This window comes from Limanda limanda, chromosome 5 (assembly GCF_963576545.1).
Source record: "Limanda limanda chromosome 5, fLimLim1.1, whole genome shotgun sequence".
NCBI classification, from domain to species: Eukaryota; Metazoa; Chordata; class Actinopteri; order Pleuronectiformes; family Pleuronectidae; genus Limanda; species Limanda limanda.
Window position 1 is genome coordinate 18,257,360 of NC_083640.1, and position 21,586 is coordinate 18,278,945.

The 21,586-nt window shown below is 48.8% G+C and overlaps 1 protein-coding gene across 1 annotated transcript in view; it reads left to right on the forward strand.

Moving 5' to 3' along the window:
• Positions 1-1,474: 1,474 nt before the first annotated feature.
• LOC133002462 (zinc finger SWIM domain-containing protein 6-like) overlaps positions 1,475-21,586 on the forward strand; it is a 45,018-nt gene continuing 24,906 nt past the window's right edge. Inside the window, exon 1 of the mRNA XM_061072289.1 lies at positions 1,475-1,913. Within this exon, the coding sequence (XP_060928272.1) occupies positions 1,475-1,913 (439 nt within the window). The remainder of the gene's footprint in view (positions 1,914-21,586) is intronic.

A 21,586-nucleotide genomic window follows, 5' to 3' on the forward strand; every position in this document is an offset into this window, starting at 1 on the left:
GCAGAGAGCCTGATGAGATGCAGACGTCTAAAAGGGGTCCTCCAGAAATTTAGAGTTGTACTCTTTCAAAGTTGGGAGACTTGCACGATTAAAGAATGGTCAGAATGGATGGATTCTAGGCCCGAAGATCTGAATCTAAAGTCAATACGGGTCAAGCTCCAAAACACAGATCAAACACAGTCTTTACAGAGACTGGCAAATGCCCACGCCATTCAAACTCTGGTCTGTAGCAAGCCTTCTGTTTAAAGTTTTAATATCCCTATTCAACATAATCCTGATTGCTGGATTAACCTCTTACCGAGTCCCCATGACAGTTTCATTATTTCTCCTGGCACAAAGAAATCTACCAGTGAACCTACTGTCAAGCTAAAATGTCACACACTGGAAAGTCAATTGATGGTTAAAGAGAATTGTCAGGTCCACTGATGACAGTAATTGATGGTTGTGGTGTGACATATCTGCTTTGATGCAACACTACTTCTACTTGGGAGATTTTCTGTGTATTAACTATAAGAAATACTGAAAAAATTGATTAAATTTGATAAAATAAAACAAATGACCACTTTGTAAACAAAAAAAAGTTCCAGTAGTTTACTACAGTTTAATACAAACTCACAACATGGAGGACGCATCATAACCTAGTGGATACAACAGCCTACTTCAGTGGTGAAAATGAATCAAACTGGAGTTGACCTGTAGCCACTGTGGCTCATTCCAGTCCCACTGGATACCTGAGACAAGTGGATTGTCCCTTTAAAATAAAAATAAATATTCAGAATGTGAGAGACAAAGAGAAAGCCTGTCTTTCTCTTGTCCTTATGCTTGCAGCACAGTAAGAAGCCTTTTGGCTACTTCCTAACGGCTGGACCACAATGACTGATGAGCGACTGCAGAGGACCAGCATGTCCAGCTCCATGTCTCCATGTCCCTCCTCCCACGGCCTCTCTCTCTGCCTGTGACAGCTGAGAGTCCCTCGGTCCAGGCCTGGAAAACAACCCTCACGTTGTGTGTGAAGGAGCCAGGGCCCGGGGTGGTAGCGGAGGCACCAGAGGAAAGAAGTCAGTTTCCTTGCCCCCTGTTAGCCCTGTGGGAAACTCCGGGTCCGCCCCTGGATTAAGTCCCCGCCTTCAAACTCAAATAAGAAGGGAACATCAAAGGCGGTGGGCCGCCGGGGCCCCGCCCTCTCGCTCCCTGACGGCTTCACAAAGGATTTGCCGACGTTCGGGAATTCCGCCTCCACTTCCTTGTATAGCGCCACTCGTGCGCTGGCAGCCCGCCAGGACCCCGCCCCCCCCGGTTACTCTGACAACACAAAGGACTTCACGGAACTCGCATGCGCCGCCCACTTTCCCAAATAAGGGCAGCCTCTCCATGTACGGCGAACAATCGCTGCGAGATTTGCCCTTTTTTCTCTTCCTTATCCCGTGTATGTGACCGGAGAGGAGCTGCGCTTCAGGTCGGAAGCGGTGCGATCATGGCCGAGCGAGTGCAGCAGCCCCCGGCCAAGCGGCTGTGCTGCCGGCCCGGCTACCACCCGGCGTGCCGGCAGGGCCAGCGGGCTGGAGGAGTCCTGTGTGGCGGCGGCGGCGGCGGGTCCGCTCCGGGAGGCTCGGGCACCGGGAGAACGCACCACCCCGAGTCGCTGCTCGACATCGCGGCTCGCAGGGTGGCGGAGAAGTGGCCCTTCCAGCGGGTGGAGGAGCGGTTCGAGCGGATCCCGGAGCCCGTCCAGCGGAGGATCGTGTACTGGTCGTTTCCCCGGAGCGAGAAGGAGATCTGCATGTACTCCTCGTTCAACGCCGGGGCAGAGGAGAGTGGAACTAGCGGGGAGACAAGCGACGAGAGCCAGCTGCCCTTCCTGCGGGGTGTCACTCTGCTGGAGGGCGGCTGGGTGGACAACGTATTGCAAGTCGGTGAGTGGGACCGTAACGATACCAGTAAGAGTGTGTAAACCAACAGAAACAACCTGCCCAACTCGCACTGTTTGGCCGCTTCTTTCCGCCATGGAGCCGGGCAGGACTTTTTGAAAGGGGGCTTGTGTTCGCCTCGTCTCTCGTAAACAATGCGGGGCTGCTGCTCTCGTTTCCACACGAGCCCCTCAGAGTAGCCCACTTCTCCCTGCTTGTGCCCACTGAGCTGCTCGCATTGAATCGCCCAGAGCCATCCCAATTGGAAGCTTAGCACTTTGTTCCTATTTTTTTTGTGTCTTTTTTTTTCAGCTCTCCGTGCCCCCCCCCCCCCCCTTTCCACCGATGGGTGCGCAGACAAAAGCCCCCTATATCTTTTCACCGCTGGCTAAATAGACGATATTTAGACAGGGGTGGGAGGGACGGTGATTTAAAGCCACAGCGCTTGTGTTTTGTTTGCCAAACACCTTTTGTGAGACAGACAGAGGGCTTTTTCTTGTGCCTTCCCAATATCCAGTCAAAGCCCCAGCTATGTGCAGCTGATAAAGGCAAATATTCATATTTTTTCTCCCCCTCTCTCCTCTCAGCTGCATTATTTGTGGTGAAGCTGGGAGTAAACAGAGGTGCTGGAGGCTCAGCAGCCCCCTGCCTGCCTCTCTCTCTCTGCCTGGCTGCCTGCCTTTGCCTGAGCCACAATATTTCACTGCATTCGTCAGTGCAATAGACTCAGCTGTCAATCCGACTCCCCACCCTTGGAAACGGTTCAGGATTCTAATCCCATTACCCTCCCCAGTTCATCAGAATCTTAATGCATTCTGCAAACAAGATTTTATGCATGATCTTCCTCCCTCCCTCTCGCCCCCTCTCTATCTCTCTCCCCTGCTCCCCCCCTCTCTCTCTCTCTCTCTCTCTCTATCTCTCTCTCTCCAGCCTTGGCTTACTATCCCTCCAAAGAATCTGTGTGGAGATGGCTTCAGCTCTTGTGGGCTCAGAGAATGTGCAGTGCACAATAGTAGCCATGGAGCAGCTCTCCCTCCCTCTCTCCCTCCCTGGCCTGTTTACCAGATTCCCCAGCATTAGGCTCATTTATGTGCTCGCTCTTTTTGGGGCTTTTCAGGAAGCTGAACACTCAGCTCTGGGTGAAGTGAAAAAGTGCGAGGCTATACAGTGTGTGGGTGCACTCTTTGGAAAATAGTCAGAAAGAGTGGCGAAGAGGGTGACAGGGTCGTTTTCTGTGGCTGTGCATGTGTTTTGTTTGTGTGTGTGAGAGAGAGAGAGTCAGTGTGTGTGTGGGGGGGTTTGATAAACACAGGGGGGGATTGTGCATGCGTCTGTTTGTGCATGTGTGTGTGTCTTGCTCTGCACGGGCTGTCAGTCTCGTCCTCTCTGCTCTCAGAGTGGAGGATGACAGGCGAGCGCACAGCAGTAGGAGGGCATGTTATGCTGATTACAATTTTCGGCCAAGATTTTTCTTTTTTGTAAGCTGGGTAAAATAAAGCCAAGGAAGAGAAAATGATAAATAAAAGATGCAATCTACTCCAGGGGACAGGCAGCCACTGGAGGACGAGGGCTTAAAAGCAGGGTAGCATGGGAGGGGGGGGGGTGGGCTGTCAGCCACATCACACACCACATGCATTGGCCCATCAAACACATACAGTGGGTCTGGCCTGGAAAAAAAAGTGCATGGTGCTTGTGAGGGTGTGTATGTCTGTGCACTGAGTGTGTGTGTGTTGCTTTGTGTGGCTCCTTGTGTGTGTGTGTGTGCTGTCAGTGGGATGGGATTCAGTGTTGATGATGAAAGACAGTAGAGCGATAGAATAGATGTGGAGGTTATTGTGTATGGGGGGAAAAGCTAATATACTTGAATGGATCTGCTGTCGCTGTATTCCTCTCCTCCCCCTCTCATCTCCTCTTCTGCCTCCCTCTCTCCCAAGTGAGCAGCTATAAAACTCTCCATATTTACTCCCCTAAGGCCAACTACCAGCCCCCAGTCTCCTGTGATTATTTATCTTTTTCTCAAAGACATTAATCACACGCTTTTCTCTTTTTTCCCCTCCATCCCGTTCCATACATCAGTGCGGCGGAGGAGAGCGGATAGGGGGGATGGCGTTTAAGGGGAAGAGCAATAGATCGGGTGATATCAAGAAAAAGAGGGGAAGCCTAGAGGGGAAAAGTGGGTGGAAAATGCAAAAGAGGAGCGAGGCATTGAAATGGTGATTGCAAGAGAAGGGGATGCATGAAACTAAAGAATGAATGCAGAGAAGGGGAGAGAGTGAGATGGATGGGTTGTTCTTTCTCCCATGCGAGCTCATCTGTTCCAGTGCCAGCATTTGAGATAAATATTCATATATGAATGCAAGTGTTATCTAGCAGTCCGCTGCTTATGGCAGCGTTGCAACAGCCCAGCTCCGGCCCTCTTGCACTCGTCGGACCAGTGATGAATTTGCCAGCTTCCGAGCCACATATCAAACCACAGCCTGGTACGAAAAGGTCCTAGCTGTTATTATGGAAGGCAACTATCCAGTTATGTGTATACTATGCATGTTGCTGTCGAAAACAGACCCATAACAATGCTTTTCTGTCCTAAAAGTGATCAAAGAAATATCGATGAATCTCACCGGGTCTGCCAAGTCTCACTCTTCCTCAGCCTGTCGATCAGGGCGCACCGTGCTGTAGCCGAGCATCATGTGCAGCTATAGGAAACTTCCAAAGGTGCCTGCTCACGTCTCAGCATCTGTTCTCCAGCCCCCCTTGTGTAATTTCGACTCACCGTGCTGAAACCAAGGCTAGCATTATGGTGCCCCCCCGTCCTCTAATTATAGAATTCTAATCCTATGGCTCTAACATGGCATGACAAAGCATGTTTGCACTTCATTACCCTCCTTCCTGTTTTAGTCCTCCAGTCTGGGTCAAGTTCATCCCCTCTTCACTCATTCACATATGACACGCACTGTCCTGCTCCTCCTCCCCCTGACCCCTAATCCGTGTGTTTCTAGCTCCCACCCCCCATGTCTGCCTCCAGGGCTTTGTGCCAGAGGAGTTAAAGAAGAAGAAAAAAAAAATACATAGCCCCCACCACCACCACACACACACACACACACACACACCACCACCTCACTCTTACTATCCTGTTACCGTAAGCCCCATGTCCCTGAGGAGAGACATACTGATGCCTGGCATATGTCGCTCTCTGCAATGTCATTAGCGTGGGCTACATGCTACAGCCTGTTTATCCCGATCCCCTTGTTAGGCTAATTCTTCACATGAAGCTACACGTCAGTATATCATGCTGCTGCTCCAAATCTGAGTGATGAGGTGGACACTTTGCAGAGGCTGCTTTAAATTCAGCTAGCATGAAAGTAGATATGCATATCCTGTAGCCTATTTTGGTGTATTTTCCATGGTGGTGTTGTTGGACTAGATAGCCTATAATATTTTGCCTTTCCACTGCCCAAAATATCACTGAATGTCCATGGCGGTCATGCATTTTTGAGTGTGAATGTCATCCTCCTCTGCTCCACCTATTCCAGAGACGAATTGTGTGTGTGAGTGTGTGTGTGAGTGTGTGTATGTGTGTCAGTCGGTCTTGTGCTTCTGCATGCTCATAACTCAGGTTAATTTGTTCACGCTCTGGAGAATCTTAATTAGGTTTCTGCGTCATCTACTCTCTCTCTCTCTCTAACACTTTTTTTTATCATGATGTCAATGAAACGGTGAAATAACAACCCAGGCTGGTGGTTCCCTGTTTTTTTAACCTGTTCCTCTTTGTAACGCAGATGGTGAAAATGATAATGCAGGCTCGTCTAAACTTAATGTTTAAGCCCCTAAAAAGCGCGCTTTGGGTGCAGCACCTCGAGGGGCTGTGGAGCTGTATATCATTTCTTATTGAGATTAAATCACATATGTGCTTAGCATTCAGGCAGAATTGTGGCACTAACTGGCATAATTTACAACAATAACTCGCACAGACTCACAGATAACACCCAGAGAACAAAGAGGCAGACAAAAGAATATTTGCATTATTGCTTGTGTGACAAAACAGTAGAAGCCAGAAATCTGTGCCACTTACAAAGGTGAAGTCACACTGAGCATGTGTGGGCATTATAACCGCACACACACACACAAACATACACACACACACTGCATTCTTTTTTAAACTAAGAATTCACAGGGCCATACAAAGGGCTTCTTGAGGACCCACATCGACATTTCAGGCATTTTGTCCACGAAGGTGCAGAATTTAAGATGCGAAACATAAATCTTGCATGAGCATGTCATCTGCGAGACGCTATCAGGCCAAGCTGGGCTTTCTTTTTTTCGGTGGGTGAGGGCCGATTCTCTGTGTTTGTGTGTGGGCTGTTTCTTTTCATGTGGGTGGATCTGGTTTTATTTTCCTCTTAGGTTAGAGAGTTCCTTTATCATTTTACAATGCCCGTGGAGAATAAGCCCACATGCCTACACCACCAAAGTCCCAGGGGAGAGACAGGCCACTTCCGATTACGCTGTTAGTCTGCGTGAAACCAGCATCTTGTAAAGTTGTACTTGTGACTCAGGACTTGAAAAGACACTGGACACCCCCCCCCCCCCCCCCCCACTGAAGGGCTTCTCTAGATCCCAAGAAAAAGAGAAGTTGCAACAAAATGTTGAACCTGGATGCTGTTTGTGGACTCGGCTCGAAGGTGGAAACGTCGAAGGAGCAGTGATCTTGGATTCGGTGCCTGAGATCAAACCCTGGTCTCATGACTAACCCTGTGCTTGTATCGTCATGGAAACATGCCTGAGCCTGGAGCTAGTGTAAACATCTGGCTGTCCAAGAGGGAGAGAGAGAGCGAGAGAGGGGCAGCAACTGCATCCATGTGAAGAGATGTGTAGTCTTAAGGAAAAGGGCTCTCTCTGAATGTGTGTATCTGAGAATTCAGATTCCAGATCTTTGTCCCATTATGTTTGTTGAATGGAAAGGAGATAGGATACATTCCAGCTGTTGTGTAATGGAAACAGGGATCCCAGTCTCTATTTGTGAGTTTGCATTCAAACGCGCCTGAGCAGGTGTGCATTCAACCTTTGTCCATCTCCAGTTTGGTTGAGCGTCGTCCATGTAAAGTGACAGTGGCATAAGTGTTGTGTGATGATTACTCTAATTTAGCTCATAAGTTTCAGCTCATGCTCGGCTTCCTCCGTTAATCGCTTACGGATAGTTTGTAGCCAGTTTCCAGTCTGGGTAGCCCCTTCGAGGATGGGACCCCTCAAGGAGAGTCCAACATTGCTGTGCTGTACTCGTGGAGTGATGGATGACCACTGGCCCTTCTGCTGGCTCTGTCATGTTCCCAGAAGTTTTCCAGACGGTCCCAGTGCTTGCCCCGGGTCCAAACTCTAACCAACCCCATTCCCAGACCCAGATGTGCCCCTAGACAGCTCATTCCCACCACAGACCATAACCTCTCCTAGCCAGCCATGTTCCGTCCTCTACACCCAGCCATAACTGTGTCCTGCTCTGCATGTTTCCAAGGCTGTAACCAATACGTACCATTAGACAGTCCCTCTGCCATCTTAAGCTCCTACTAGCGTCTGCACTTTGCTTTCCAGCTCTTCCACCTGACTGGAGCCAGCCTCCCCTCCCAGTTCCATTCCTGATCGCAGACATAGCTGTTTCCTCCCTGCCCCTCTTAAATCACCACCCCCAGTTCCAGCCCCAGCCGCCTCGCGTCTGCCACACTTCCCGGTCCTATTACTAAGCTGCACATAGGCATCTTGCTTCAAAATTACCCCGCATGCTAATACTGGCACGTTTTCAGAGCCGCTGTGTGTACAAGATCAGCGTGCATTGCCCTTGTTAAAATAAACCAGTTAAAGTAATAAAGTTCCAGCTTGAGCTCTCTAACGTCTGCCCCAGTCCCAATTCCAGCTTGACTTGTCTCCTGTCCCAGACTGTGGCTGCTGGGTGTGCGTCAGCACAGTTCCTCGGCTGGCTGACTCTGTCTAGGAATCCAGTCCTTCTTCCACAGAGCTCCTGCCCCTCTCCTCTCTGTGAGCACAGGGAACGCAGCGGAGGGAAGGGGGCGATAGAAAGGCTACTAAATCCACAGTGACAAGGCCCTATTAAAGGCCGTTTTTTCTATTTCGTTTAATGACTTTTATTACCAGCCGCCTTTCTCTCTTCGATTTGGCAATAATAACAACAGGGGAATGCAGCACTCAGCGTTCTCCTATCTGATGCGCCCCTTCACTTTTTTTTTCTTTTTAATGAATTCCTCTTTGCACCAATGGGCTGCTGAAATAAGCACACAGCAGTACAGGACTCTGCTTACTGCAGTGTTAGGTTCAATGTATATGTATACCCCATGAGAGTGTGTGCATGTGTGTGCATTTACTATGCAAGTATGAGAATACGTGTTAAAGAGTACACATGCTCCCACTGTTGCTACAGAACAGAGCCTCTCTGTGCAGTTTGGTCAACAGCTGTTTCTCCCCCAGAAGCAGAACAGCTTTAGATCACCCCAAAGGCTAGAAACAGTGTTGTGTGTGTGTGTCTGTGTGTGTGTGCACAATCATTGTATACTTTGCTTAGAGACTAGAAAGTTACCTGCTGTTGTCCCAGATTAAGGGCAATCTTTTTAATTTACCCCAGACAAAAATGCAGGGCGCAGCAAAGAATATCTTGACTTTGGCACACATATTTCTTTACATTACGCTGATCTACATTAAACCAACTCTTATCTGTAAAGCCCTGACTGATGGAAAGAGCTAACAAGAATGTTCCTGTGTTGTTACAAACTCATTTAGCCTCTTACTATCTTTGCAAATGATTGCTGGATTAACAGCAGAGTGTGGATTTATGCATTTAAACTGTTAGATGGACAAGAACGTGCACCACAAAACACTCACTCAGCACTACAAGTATAGTAAGAATTTATCGTGCTTTTTTATCTGTATGTGAATATGATCATGGATGACAGTGTGTGTTAATAGCTTGGTGAGTGTGTTTATGGCTGTGTGTGTCAGGGTGAGGTGTAGGTGAGGCATGTAAATGATAAGAGGGTGGATGACATTCCCATCTGTCATCATTCCCACCCTATCTCATTCGCACTCCTGCACACACAAACACACACACACAAACACACACACACACACACACACAAACACTCGCCTCACAGTGCCAGGGCGCCAGTGACTAGGCACCTTAGAATAAACAACAGTAGGGGATGAGGGTTTACCTGCTGCTGACCTCTATCGCTCAGTCTCACACACACACACACACACACACACAAAGGTGTTTACTCATCGACCGTTCCCTCCCCCCCAGCACTGAGCTGGCCAAATGGTGACCTCCCTCCTTGACCCACAGGGATTTCCAGAAGTCAGAGTTCAATCTGGTCAGACTGTCCCTTCAGTGTCTGATTGCAAAGCTTGAAAGACGGGCCTGTGCTCACATTATTGTTTTCGAATAAATAGCACCTGACCAAACAAAAACCCCGCCTGCTTGATCGAATGAGCACTTGAGTTTTTGCATGTTCCAATAAGCAGTTTCTGACCCGAGAGATCGGTGCGAGAGGGGACACAGTATACCGCCCATTGTTTTGTTTCTCCTTTTAGTGGAACAATTAGGAACCTGAGCCAGATCGAGAGAGGGAGTTTACCCCCTTCTCTCTTCTTGCCCGGCAGGCTCAAGTGCTGTGTGAGCTATGCAGAGGAGGAGGTCCTGAGAGTGCCTCCGGCTTTGCCTGGTCCAGCGATGTCGTGGCTGTGTGGCATGTGAGACATGCATTCACTGAAGCTGAATAGAGCTAGAAAGGCTCTCCAGGTATGAGAGCAGAGTCAGACAATGAAAGAGAATGTGAGACATTCAAATCGAACAAGATGAAGGCTTTCAATTGACCATGGAATTTAGTTTGCCCTTCTAAAGAGTTTGGTCTTGAAGGAGCTTTTTCTTGCTCATTTCCGTCCCTTCTTGATTTTTTTTTTACGCCCTTCATCCTCCTATTATTTGCTCCCCTCCTCGTATTATGGCTCCATACCTGTGCCCATCCTCCATTCTCAAGCATTCCTTCCCTGTGTTTATACGCTCTAATCATCTCTTTTTCTCCCCTTCTCAATTTTCCATTTTCATTTCCCAAGCCAGGCAATAGAAACTCATATCTTATTTACACTGCCCCTATCTAGATACAGCATGTTTCCATCGTGCTTCCTGTGTCTAAACTCCCAAAGGAAGAATAGCCGGCTAGCTAGCCTTCCTGCTCTCATTGCTGGGCTCAGTGTTAGCAGCTTGCACCCAGACCTCAGGGGCTATCACTGTTTCTACATTTAGAAGCTCTCTGTTTACTGCTGTCAGGAATTAGAAGAGGAACTGGACTTGACCTCTTGGCTGTGTTGTGTTTCTGTGATCCTCACACTGATGTTTTCAATTCCTTTTGGTTGTTGGGGGGGTCAGGTACCTCAAAGTTGTAATTAAATGTCTGGACCAATTCATAATCTTGTTTACTTAATCTATGATCAGATAGCTCCTGATTTAAATCAATTATAGACAAAGTCCTTGTATGGCTGCTGGGTTATAGACAGTATCTAACATCTTTGTTTAAAAAAAGGCGATCTGTTGAGCATCCTCCCTTTATTTACCAAGAGCAGAGATCAAAAATTGCTTTATATGTCAGGGTATCAGCGTTGGTAACAGATCATTTAATATCATACCCAGCTGCATGTTTTGAACAAGTCTCAAGTTCCTCCCAATATACAATCAATATCTGCCATTTTGCACATTTGGAGCCAGTGTCTGAACAATATGGGGATGGAGTTGTGGTAGTGAGGCCCTGCTAATACATGCGCTCAACAAATCAAGGTTCAGTATCGGCTGTCAATGATGACATTTCAATGTAACGCTTGAACATGCACCAGTGTGAAGAACGACCAAATATGTCCGAAAGTTTGAGAAATCTTCGGAAACAATGTATTGGACATGTGCTTTAACATTTTAGTATGATCCATGTCCCCTCTACCAACATGGAGGAGGCAGGATTTATGACCCATTCTGCAGCCGTCCACCAGGTGGCAAACGTCTGTGAAATCATTGTTTCGTCCATCCTTAGATATGTCCATGGTTTCTACAGAGCGTTATAGTTGCTTGGTTAACTCGACTTGTCTGTGGTCCGTCCACTGCCTTAAGCTATGACCTAGCTAAAAAGCTATGACCCTAGTTGACCATTAGTGGCTATTGGGAAATTAGTGCCATAAATCAGGCCATGCCACTTTCCGCTCACAGAACCATATGACTCACATGAAGTACAGATACGCCATTGTTGGCATTGTTGAGGACTCTGTTATTGCCAACCTGTCTGTCTGCATTCTTGTCAAAAAAAGAATACTATCTGGCTGCCTGTCTGCCTGCCCTTCTGTCTCGCTAGCTGTTCCCTGGCTAGCTGTCCCTCTTGGGTGGCTACATCACCTCACCTCCCACACCCACCCCTCCCTCACAGCCAGTGACAGCCCAGCCCAGGGAGACATGGGTAATGGTCATCTCTGATGTACAGCCTGACTCAATTGGACTGGATGGCAGACACATGCCTAAAATAACAAAAGGAGGGGAGAGAAAAAGAGGGGGTGGAGAGGGAGGAGGGGAGCGAAGGAGCGAAGCGATCGATAAAGCAGGGACACATTGCCTAATAAAGATTTATTCCTTTTTTTCCCCCTCGCCATCCGCTTTGGCAGGGCAGAGAGGGGGAGGAGAGAATGTGATTAGTGTACTTCTTCTCCCAGGGTGCCGCTGATATCGTGTGCGTACGCGTGCACAGCAGTATGTATACCCCGATGTGTTGTGTGTATTTTTGCATCTAGTGTGTGTTTATCGCATATGTGTCTCTCTCTCCCTCCCAGGAGCAAACGGGGTTAAAAACAGTCTCTGTCGTTTGTTCTGCCAGCAGTGGCACTAGCAGCTGCAGCTGTGTCCCTGCCTCTCTCTCTTCCTGTCAGCTAATATTTAGTTAATCTTTGGTCTGGGACCTACGGGACTGGCCGGAGCTCCTGGTGCCCCATCCATCTCGCACTGATCTATATTCCACGCTGGATCCCTGTGCCATTAACCACCACCGGGGGGAGGAGAAAGGGGGATGGAGAGGCACAGAGGTAGAACGAGGAAGAAAGGGCAGATGGGTGGAGGGAGAGCCGTAGAGAGACAAATGAGTGATGGAGAGGAAGCTGCGAGAGAAGGGCTGTCTGCCGTCTCGACACTAAATGAGGGGGAAAGGGAGGAGAGAGGGAGGGTCAGACATTCAAGCCATGCACAGAAATGTCTCCCCCTAATTTTGAGAAGTCACATAAAAAACAGAATGAGAATGGGATGCATTTGTTAGGCTCCTTTATTTATTTCCAGACCGTGCCCACCGCCATTCATTCTCTCCTCCCTCTTCTTATTCCCTGCTTCATTCGATCAAGCCTTTTGTGTGAGGAGAGCAGGTGGAATTACCTGAAAAGAGGATAAAACAACAGAGAGGTAAAGTGGAAGGGGGTGTGAAAGGCAGAGGAAGAAACGGTGGCGTAGGTGGAGGGGGAGGAGGACGGACGGGGGGGGGGAAAGTGGCAGAAGTGTGGGAGTGAGTGATCCATATGCAGTGAGTGGGCTACTTCATTGATATGCATTGTGTAGTTATGATGGGGTCCACCTGCGAAGGCTCCAAGTGCTGAGTCACTCACTAACGCACAGACTAAATGCTTTTATCCCAGACGCCTGGTCCATTTGAATGGAATATAATAGTCCACAAAGTGCTTTGCAAGCAGTGGCTGATGCCCCGTGGCAAACCCTGGTCCCTTGCTCCCCTACTCCAAATCTCATTTCACCACTTTTATAGAAACAAAGTGTGTGTACGCTCTACTTTAATTACATCCATTTTTTTGTCCTCCTCCTTTCAGTGTATTCTCTTCTTCCCCATCCCTCTTTCCTTGTTGTCCGTACTGCAGTGTTTGTCACTCTTTTCACCTCGGTCCTTCTCTCTACACTCCCTATGATGCTAGTGCTGCTGCTGCTGCTGCTGCTGTTGCTGTGTGTTTGTGCGAGTGTGTACGCGCGCGTGTGTGTGTGTGGGACACCTGTTCGGGATCTTGGTGTGTGTTTAGGGTCATGCCTGCATGTTGTGCGTAATGAATAGCACGGCTGTTTCCGAAGCACAACTGGCGGAGAGGGAGCTAGCCAGAGAATAGCGCAGCACTGACGGAAGGAGTGGACGAGGAGGAGGATGGAGAGATGGCTGGACGGAGGGAGGGAAGAGAGGAATGAGGGAGCAGGAGAACCGGCAAGGGAGGGAAGGAACAGTGGTTGCAGAGCCAGTGAGCCTTAACCACCTTCTGTCAGTCTGTCTGCTCTCAGTGCTGTTTTCTCTCTCATAGGAATCTAATGGCTTTTCCAATGTCCTCTTTCCAGGCCTTCACCACCACCATCTCCCCTTCTCTCCTCTTGTCTTCCTCCACTCTCCCTCTCTCTATTGCCATGCTATTTTTTTCCTCTCTTGCTCCCCTCCATCTCCTCTCACTTTCCGTTTCCCTGTTAAAACTGTTCCCCGAAGTCTGCTCCCCTCCCTTTCTCTCCCTGCGCCCTTCCAGCTGCTGGCCAGGGGAACAGCTGACTAAATCTAAAGCTGGGGCCCCTGGCTCTGGCCCCGGCCCCAGCTCTGCCACAGCCTCCTCCTATTCTCAGCTACCCTCCCTCCCTCCCTCCCTCCGTCCTCTGGCCTCTAGCCCTGGCTCCACTCTCAGCAGCCTCGGTTCAGCCCTGGCCCGGCTCGGAGCCTCGGCTCCACGCTGCCTGACTCTCAGCGGCTCCCTTCAACCATCCCCCTCCATCCCACTTCAGAGCTGAAAAGCCTAAAACCCCTCTCTTTCTCTCTCTCTCTCTCTCTCTCTCTCTCTCTCTCTCTCTCTCTCTCTCTCTCTCTCTCTCTCTCTCTCTCTTTCTCTCTCTCTCCGTTTTGCCTATAAGCCTGCCCCTTTCTCTTTTACTGTTTTTTTCACTTTGTCTTTCTTGCTAATTCACTTTCTGCCTACCCCTGGTACTGTCCCAACATATCTGGACGGAGGCCTCATCCAGGTTGGCTGCAGTTCAGTTCCCTGGCTCCTGCACCCAGCCTCTCTAGCCAGGCATCTTTCTCTCTCTGGCTCCGAGCGTCAGACACTGTAACTCATTGTGGCTCGCTTCACTCCGAGCCACGTTCAGCTTGTACATTTGGTTGTTTCTGGCTCTCCGCTTCCCCGTAAAAAGCTCCTCGACTCCTCGCGTGTGTCTTTGTCTCCTCGTCTCTTGCCTCTCTACATCTCTTTAACTTGTGTAGACAGGCTCCGCACCGGCGCAAACACATAGGCTACCAGCGCACGGGCGCGTGTGTGAGATCGTGAAGCACATGACACGTGATTGGCAGCAGGGGGAGGATGCTGGGGAACAGTAGCGAATAGGGGGAAGTGGGCCTTGTCATATCTCCAGGCTAGCCGGGGGCCTCGGTTGTGATCGCTGCCCAGGGAGGAGAGCCATTCTCTCCCTGCCCCCCCTCCCTCCTCCCACCTCTGTGGATGTCACAGGAAGGCTGCGGGCTGGTGTGATCAGGTGCCGGCCGAGGTTCTAGCTGCGCTTCTCTGAACAGACAGGAGCCCACAGAAGACACCTGTCAATACTCTTTCCTCCTCTCCGACGCCCGGCCATGCTGAGATAAGCGACAGAGGGTCTGACGGAATAGTTCAGAGCAGCTACGGCGGAATACACACAGACACACACTCACACACTCCTTCCCTTTGTGCAGAAGTGTGCCAAAGAAGCGCGGGCAGGAAGAAGCAGAGTCGGTCTGCTCCAACATCAGAACCTCACAGCTCTGCACAGATTATTATTCAGCCCACTCCCTGTCTGTCTAATGCCCAATACAGCCTTTGTCATTCCTGCTGCGTGTCTTTGTTGTCATTTTTTGTTGTTTTGTTTTTGTGTATGTGTGTGTGTGTGGAGAGGAAATTGGGGGTGGGGAAAGAAGCAGCATAAGTTTCCTTTGGAGTCACGCTTTCTCTTGTTGACTGACAGATGCGGGACGATGAAAGCAACTCGCAACGTGCCACCGACTTCAAAGGTCCCTGTGTTCCGCCATTTATTGGCAACAATGCACAACAACCTCCCTCCCTCTGTGGATTTCTTCAGGGAGGGGAATAAGCTGGAAGGAACAGAGGCAGATGACAAAGACGGTACCATCCACACAGCTGTAGGGGTATAGAGGGAGGAGGAAGGGTGCTAAATAATCAGACCAAAGCACTGTAACCGACTCGGACTGCTTTTCAAAAGCATTTTCAATCAAAACGGGTGTTTGATGTGCACTGGTTCTGATACCCGGGATGTTTGAGAGCAGAAAATGTGACGGTTGTAAAGTTGTAGAGACATCTCTCTGCTTTGGTTCCTCACTCAGAGGAGTGTTTGGAGTGTTTTGCATGGACCAGCGCATTAGTAATTAACTAAGTGTAAAAGCTCAGATGAAGTAAGCCGCTTGGTTCTGCTCCCCTAACCTTGCAGACTCCCTCCCTCCTTCACTCTTTCCCCTTTCTTCCTCCTCTTGTCCAGGATGGCACCCATTGACTGCCACTGACCTAATTTGGGCAAATTTCACTGACCTACTTCATGGGTGAATGCTGACTTTGCCCACGGGAGGGGATTCTCTCACACACACGTGCACACGCATTCTTTTCCATCCATGTTATTAATATGCAGCATATTTTACAGTTGCTATGGCGCTGGGCATGTACCCCCCCCCCAGTTGTGCCCTCCAACCCCGCCTTGATCTCTGCCATCGCACCCCCTGTCCATGCCTCCCTCTGCACCATGACATCCCAAATGAACATAATGAGGATCTCAAAGTGCAGACACGTGGTCAAATATAAACAAAGCAGTAGGCCTTTGTTTCATGTGGTCTCAGAGGTGACATAATCCTTCACTTCACTAGTCTCCGAAGAGACATAATCAGCGTAATTGCCAGTGTTGGGAAGGATACTTTCAAAACATATTCCGTTACAGAATACAGAATACATGCCCAAAAATGTAATCTGTAATGTATTCCATTACATTAACTAATCTGAGTAACGTATTCTGAATACTTGGAATACTTCCGGTTTGTATTGCATATTTTAAGTGTATGATTGCGGCGTTGTTATAGTCAGTGGAGCAGCAGCAGTTTAAACTCTCTCTCGGCTGATGCGGCGGGCAAGCTGGATGTCCGGCTCCCATCCTCTCCCATCTCTGTGCGGGTCCTACCGGAGGCTGAAGCCCCCCCCTGCGCCAAGGCTGCCTCGCGTCGTGCAGCGATCGTTTCGGCGTCGAGCCTATTTTTTGCGCTTGACGCGAGCGTATCGCTCCGTGAAACACACTGAAAAATGATTTTAAACGATATTGATGACATATTTTATATGATATAAATGATAAAGCATGCATCCCATAGTTTGTATTCCCCTTCTGTTGTCCTGGAGTTTTAATTTTACCAATTTGACCGATCACATTATTGAATGCCCCCCTCTGCCCATCCACTACAGACACACAAGCAGTCATAAAGATAAAAAGAGAGGGGGGGGGGCGGGGGTTCCGTTGTGAACCAGGCGTGCCTCGCTGGCCTCCTGCAGAGCCATGACAGCGGAGCTCTGGAAGCGCAGGTCGGTCTTCTCTCACCAGGCGCTGGAAGGGCAGCTTGCGGTTCAGCAGCTCCGTAGATTTCTGGTAGTGACGGAACACTCTCAGAGCCTCGGTCCCGGGCCTGTAACGGTCCCGAGCCGGTAGCGGTGAGGCTCCTTCACGCCGCCGGGGGCCCGGGCGCTCTTACGGCAGCCCTGGTCTCCAGCTGCTTCCTGGGGGCTTTGCCGCCGGTGGATTTACGAGAGAGTGAATAAACTCATGAAACAGAGAAGTACCGTCATGTAATCCACTGATTTCAACAATGTAACTGTATTCTGAATACCATCTATTTAATTTGTAACTGTAACGGAATACAGTTACTCATAATTTGTATTCTAAATACGTAACGCCGTTACATGTATTCCGTTACTCCCCAACACTGGTAATTGCACACAGATATGATTATTCTTCTGTCATCTGCGAAAATGCTAATTTGAGCAAATTTGATCAAACCGCGTGGAGATGCTTTTCGAGTGCACGGACAATCACAGTAATTCTTTTGCAATGTGAGTTGGACAGAGACTCGATCCCATAGGATGATTTGCATCTTTTAACTCCCTTGTATTAAAAATGAATTCAAGCATCATTGCTTTCCTGCAGCCGATTAACTCCCAGCCGACTGGACACATAGGATCCTCAGGAGCTTGTAGGAAAAAGTGCTGTCATAGTTGGATTAGTTTAGCTCCTTTTTAACGTGACGATGATTAGTAATAGACTTCTCTGCCTGCAGCCTCCCACGAGGACGTGGTAGTTGGAAGCAAGTCTAACCTGATTCCGTGTTATTGTCACGCTCGCGTATTAGTCTTTTGTGCTTTTGTGCACCTCTGCTTGTGTGTGTGTCTGTTGGAGGAAGAATGAGAAAGGTATTTGCATTTTTTGTTTTGTATGTGTGTGGACCTGCCCGCCTCGCCATGTGTCTCATCTGCGTTCCTCCTTCATTCGAGCCCCTGCAAACTCAATTCCCCCCCCGATTTGCAAACACGCAACATACTCAGGCGCTCACGCCGGACAGACGTGTTGTCATGGCAACACATAAAGATGTCAACAAAAGAGGCTACAGGGTGAACATTGTCTCCCACTTGTCCAGCAGGGTGCAATTTATCTCAATAGGGCCATGAAAGGCAGCTATTTACATGAAACAAGAGCTGTTTCTGGGAAATAGGGGTCTCTCTGAAGGTTTTGATGTCAGCTGTCTGCTTTTAGCTTGAGAGTGGAAACCTAAACCATCCAGAGAGGACGAGGAGCGAGCTGTAAACCCTACTGAGAGGGCTCGGTTCCCCCTGTGCGGATCACAGCTCCTCACTCCATCTCTTACTGATTCCACACTCGCGGAAGGCCAAGCGTAGCATGTGATTTCAGATGCTTACAGTTTGCACAGAGTAAATCTAACCCCCTTTGCTTTATAGCTTATCCTTAAGAGAGTGGTCCTAACATCAACGTCAATATTTACAGGAATAGCCCGCAGGCAAGAGAATCGACCACCACGATTCAGCAGAGACGTATGCAACCTTTCTCTTGCCTTCCCCCCTACCTACCTCCCTCCCCTCCGCCCCTCACCTCTTTCCCTCACTTGTCTTCATCCCGGTTATTCCTGCTCTCAGCAGCGGCCCGTCCATCACGGCGCCAGGTGGCTGAGATATTTCTCATTGGGTTACCTTTGTTTTGTGTGTGCGTCTGCGTGTGTACACAAGGTGTATGCGCGTGCACGACATCTCTGGCAGAGCTGCGACTTTGACACAGGCTCAGCGGCTGTCTGAGAGATGCTGGATGACGCGTGTCAAGTGATATTAAATGTGAGAGAGCCACCCCCTCTCCCCTCATTCACTCCTCCCTCCGCTCTGCCCAGACCTCCGCCACGGACGGTGTCTGCTGTGGTTAGAGTGAGCTATGACACTTTTCATTGGGGTTTTAGGGGGTGGAGGTGCCACGTCTGATGTACGAGGCCTCACATCTCTCTGGGTGGAGCGGACACTTTGGCCTACAAAAGCTCCTGGAAGGTCACCAGAGCTACGCAGCTACCGAACACGTCCCATACCTGCTTCACGTGACGTGTGCTTTGCTCTGCCTTTCAAACGAGCCTGTCTTAATGTGGCTGGTGTACAAAATGCATTTTTGCCCATGGAAATCATAATTGCTTGGTACTAGCTAATAAACGGGTGTGTATTTACATGTGGTAGCAGTGCTTTTGTCTTGTCTTTGTCTTCAAAGGGAGATGCCATCATTAATCCAGTTCACTCTCAGACAGGCGACATACCTTTTATGATTTGTATGCATGCTTGTGTTCATTGTACCGTAGAAGAGAGACGTAGACATCGCTGTTTGCGAGGCCACTCCTGGAAAGTGGCATTTAAAAGGTTAACCTATTTCTCTGTGAATGTTTCATTTCTCTGTGCTGTTTGTGTGTGGATGTACACGTGTGTGTGTGTGTGTGTGTGTGTGTGTGTGTGTGTGTGTGTGTGTATCTGCTCCCATCTGTGTCAGGTAATAATGTAGAAGTATGAGTCTTGGGCCAGTGTGCTCAGTGCTATAATGGGACAGTGCGAGCCAGGGGATGTTGGGCAGGGGGGGGGGGTGGGTTTACACCAGGATGTGGCACGGCTGCAGAACGCAGAGCAGTGAGTGTGACCTCAGTGACTCCAGGAAGGAAGGGGTTAAGCACGAGCCTGCATGGGCTGCGTTACGCAAACTGGCGGCTGGCTGGAGCTGAAAGGGGAAGTGCTGAGCTCAGAGGAACACTGGCTGCGAGCCATCACTCCCTCCTCCCTCCCCTGAACCTCCCCCCTTTGCCTCCCCGGCCCTCCATCCCTCCTCCCCGCCTCCCCGCTACAGCTGAGCGCTCCCCATGCTTCCCACCGCCAGGCGTGGTGATGTGTGTGTTTGTGTGTCTGTGTGCCTGTGCTGGAATGCAGCTTCCCCCTCGGCTGGGGCCTGTGTGTGTGTGTGTGTGTGTGTGTGTGTGTGTGTGTGTGTGTGTGTGGGTGTACACGTGTGTGTGTGTGTGTCTGTCTGGAATGATGCCTCCCCTTGTCTAGTGTGTGACGTCAGTACACACAACGGGTCAGCTTAGGGCTAGGCAGCATTCTGTGTGTGTGTGTGTGTGTGTGTGTGTGTGTGTGTGTGTGTGCATGTGTGTCATGGGAGGGGGGAACAGGGGAGGAGTCGGTTATTGGAGGGAGTAGGAGGAAGGAGGAGGGGCTGTTTGTGAGCAGAAGGAGGTTGACTGCAGAGAGTCACTGAAGCCAGTATGCGTGCATGCATGAAGGCACCATGGGTGTATGTTGAAGGCTGGGGGAGGTGTTTGTGTGTGTGTGTGTGTGTGTGTGTGTGTGTGTGTGTGTGTGTGTGTGTGTGTGTGTGTGTGTGTGTGTGTGTGTGTGTGTGTGTGTGTGTGTGTGTGTGTGTGTGTGTGTGTGTGTGTGTGTGTGTGTGTGTGTGTGTGTGTGTGTGTGTGTGTGTGCATGTGTGACTTTCCAAACGAAACAGGAAGAGTAAAGAGTGTATGGTTATATCCTGGAACGGATAAGTGAAACCAAAAACACATACAGACGTTCACATGATGTAGTTTTCAGTCCACTGCCATTAGTGTCCTACTATTTTCATATGCAAATTAATTCCATCCACAGTGTTTGTTCAGTGTGGTGTAGTATCTTTACAGAATCTTTATGCAGCTTTTTGTTCTTTTTTTTTTATTGTTTCTGAGCTTTGATGTCAAGACACATTTTCAAAACTGTTTTCTCAAAAAGATTAATCACAAAAGGCATTTTAGGTTAAAGTTCAAATTAAGCAAGAGAAACACATCTGTAACCGATGCTGACAGGAACAGCAAATGTCATTTGGCACGCCTTCTGTGTGCAGATTTTACGTGCGGGCTAACAAACACAGATTTCGCCTCACAAATACTTCCTGTTCCAAAACCACCATGCATCGCCATATTCTTTGTTTAGCCGTTTTACGACGTCCTCTCAGTTGTCTATTTGACCGACCGACGCGGAGCGGCTCACCTCGACCTAGCCTCTCAGACTCTGTAGGAAGAAGGACGCTGGTGCTATAATGTCCTGACTGTATAGGTTTGTCATTAGAAAGATACTCAAGCCCTGAACTAGCAGACAATGGCTTTTCGATGGATCCCATTACCTTCGTCTATAGCTTGCATGGCTCTACTGGGACAGACCCCTGCTAATTACACACATTCATTTACAGCCAGCTGTAATTTCATTCACACTAATGAACCTTGCCCATGGATTGGGATAATGTATAGTTAATGTACAGCCGGGAGAGGGAATTAGCAGGCTAGCGGCTTCTCCAGTGACATTACCTGAATAGCCGCTAAAGCCCCTGTTCACACAGGTGCCATTCTGAAATTACACTAAATTGTAATTTTACACCGAGGTGTTTAATAGTTAAGCACCAAGAAGATACTCTCTGTTGAAAAGAGATTTTATTTTTTTAACAATATCAATTGTTGTGAGAGTAAGATTTGTAGCTATTATGCAAACAATGTTATCTACATTCAAAATTATACATTTAAATTTTTGTAAAATACGATTGATTTGTTGGATGAACAGATTAATATCAATCTTACAGTATTCATAAGGTAAATAAAGCTAGTTGGCTTAGCTTGTTATCTAACTGAAAAATAGGAAGTGGCTAGCCGGGCTCTGTTTAATGTTAATAAAACTAGCTAGCTAGCTAAACTACTAGCGAGGAGGTCAGGAAGTTCTCCTGAAGGAAAAACGAGTCTGGCACATAAACAATACATGATATATTGGAGATGCTATTGGTGCTGATGTCCCCTCGTGCTAAGCTAAGCTAACCTGGTAGCTAGCTGCAGATTCATAAATTCTGTTTAAACACTCTTTTCCTATAAAAAATGGCCAGGATCATGAGTCTGTGTTATTTGCTTTGGTGAGATTTCAAGTTCTCAGCTCTGTCCCATCTGTTACCAACAGAACTCATTTTCTCATCACCGAACAGAGGCTTCACTGTCTGTCTGCACTGGTCAGCGCTCTGGAAGCCG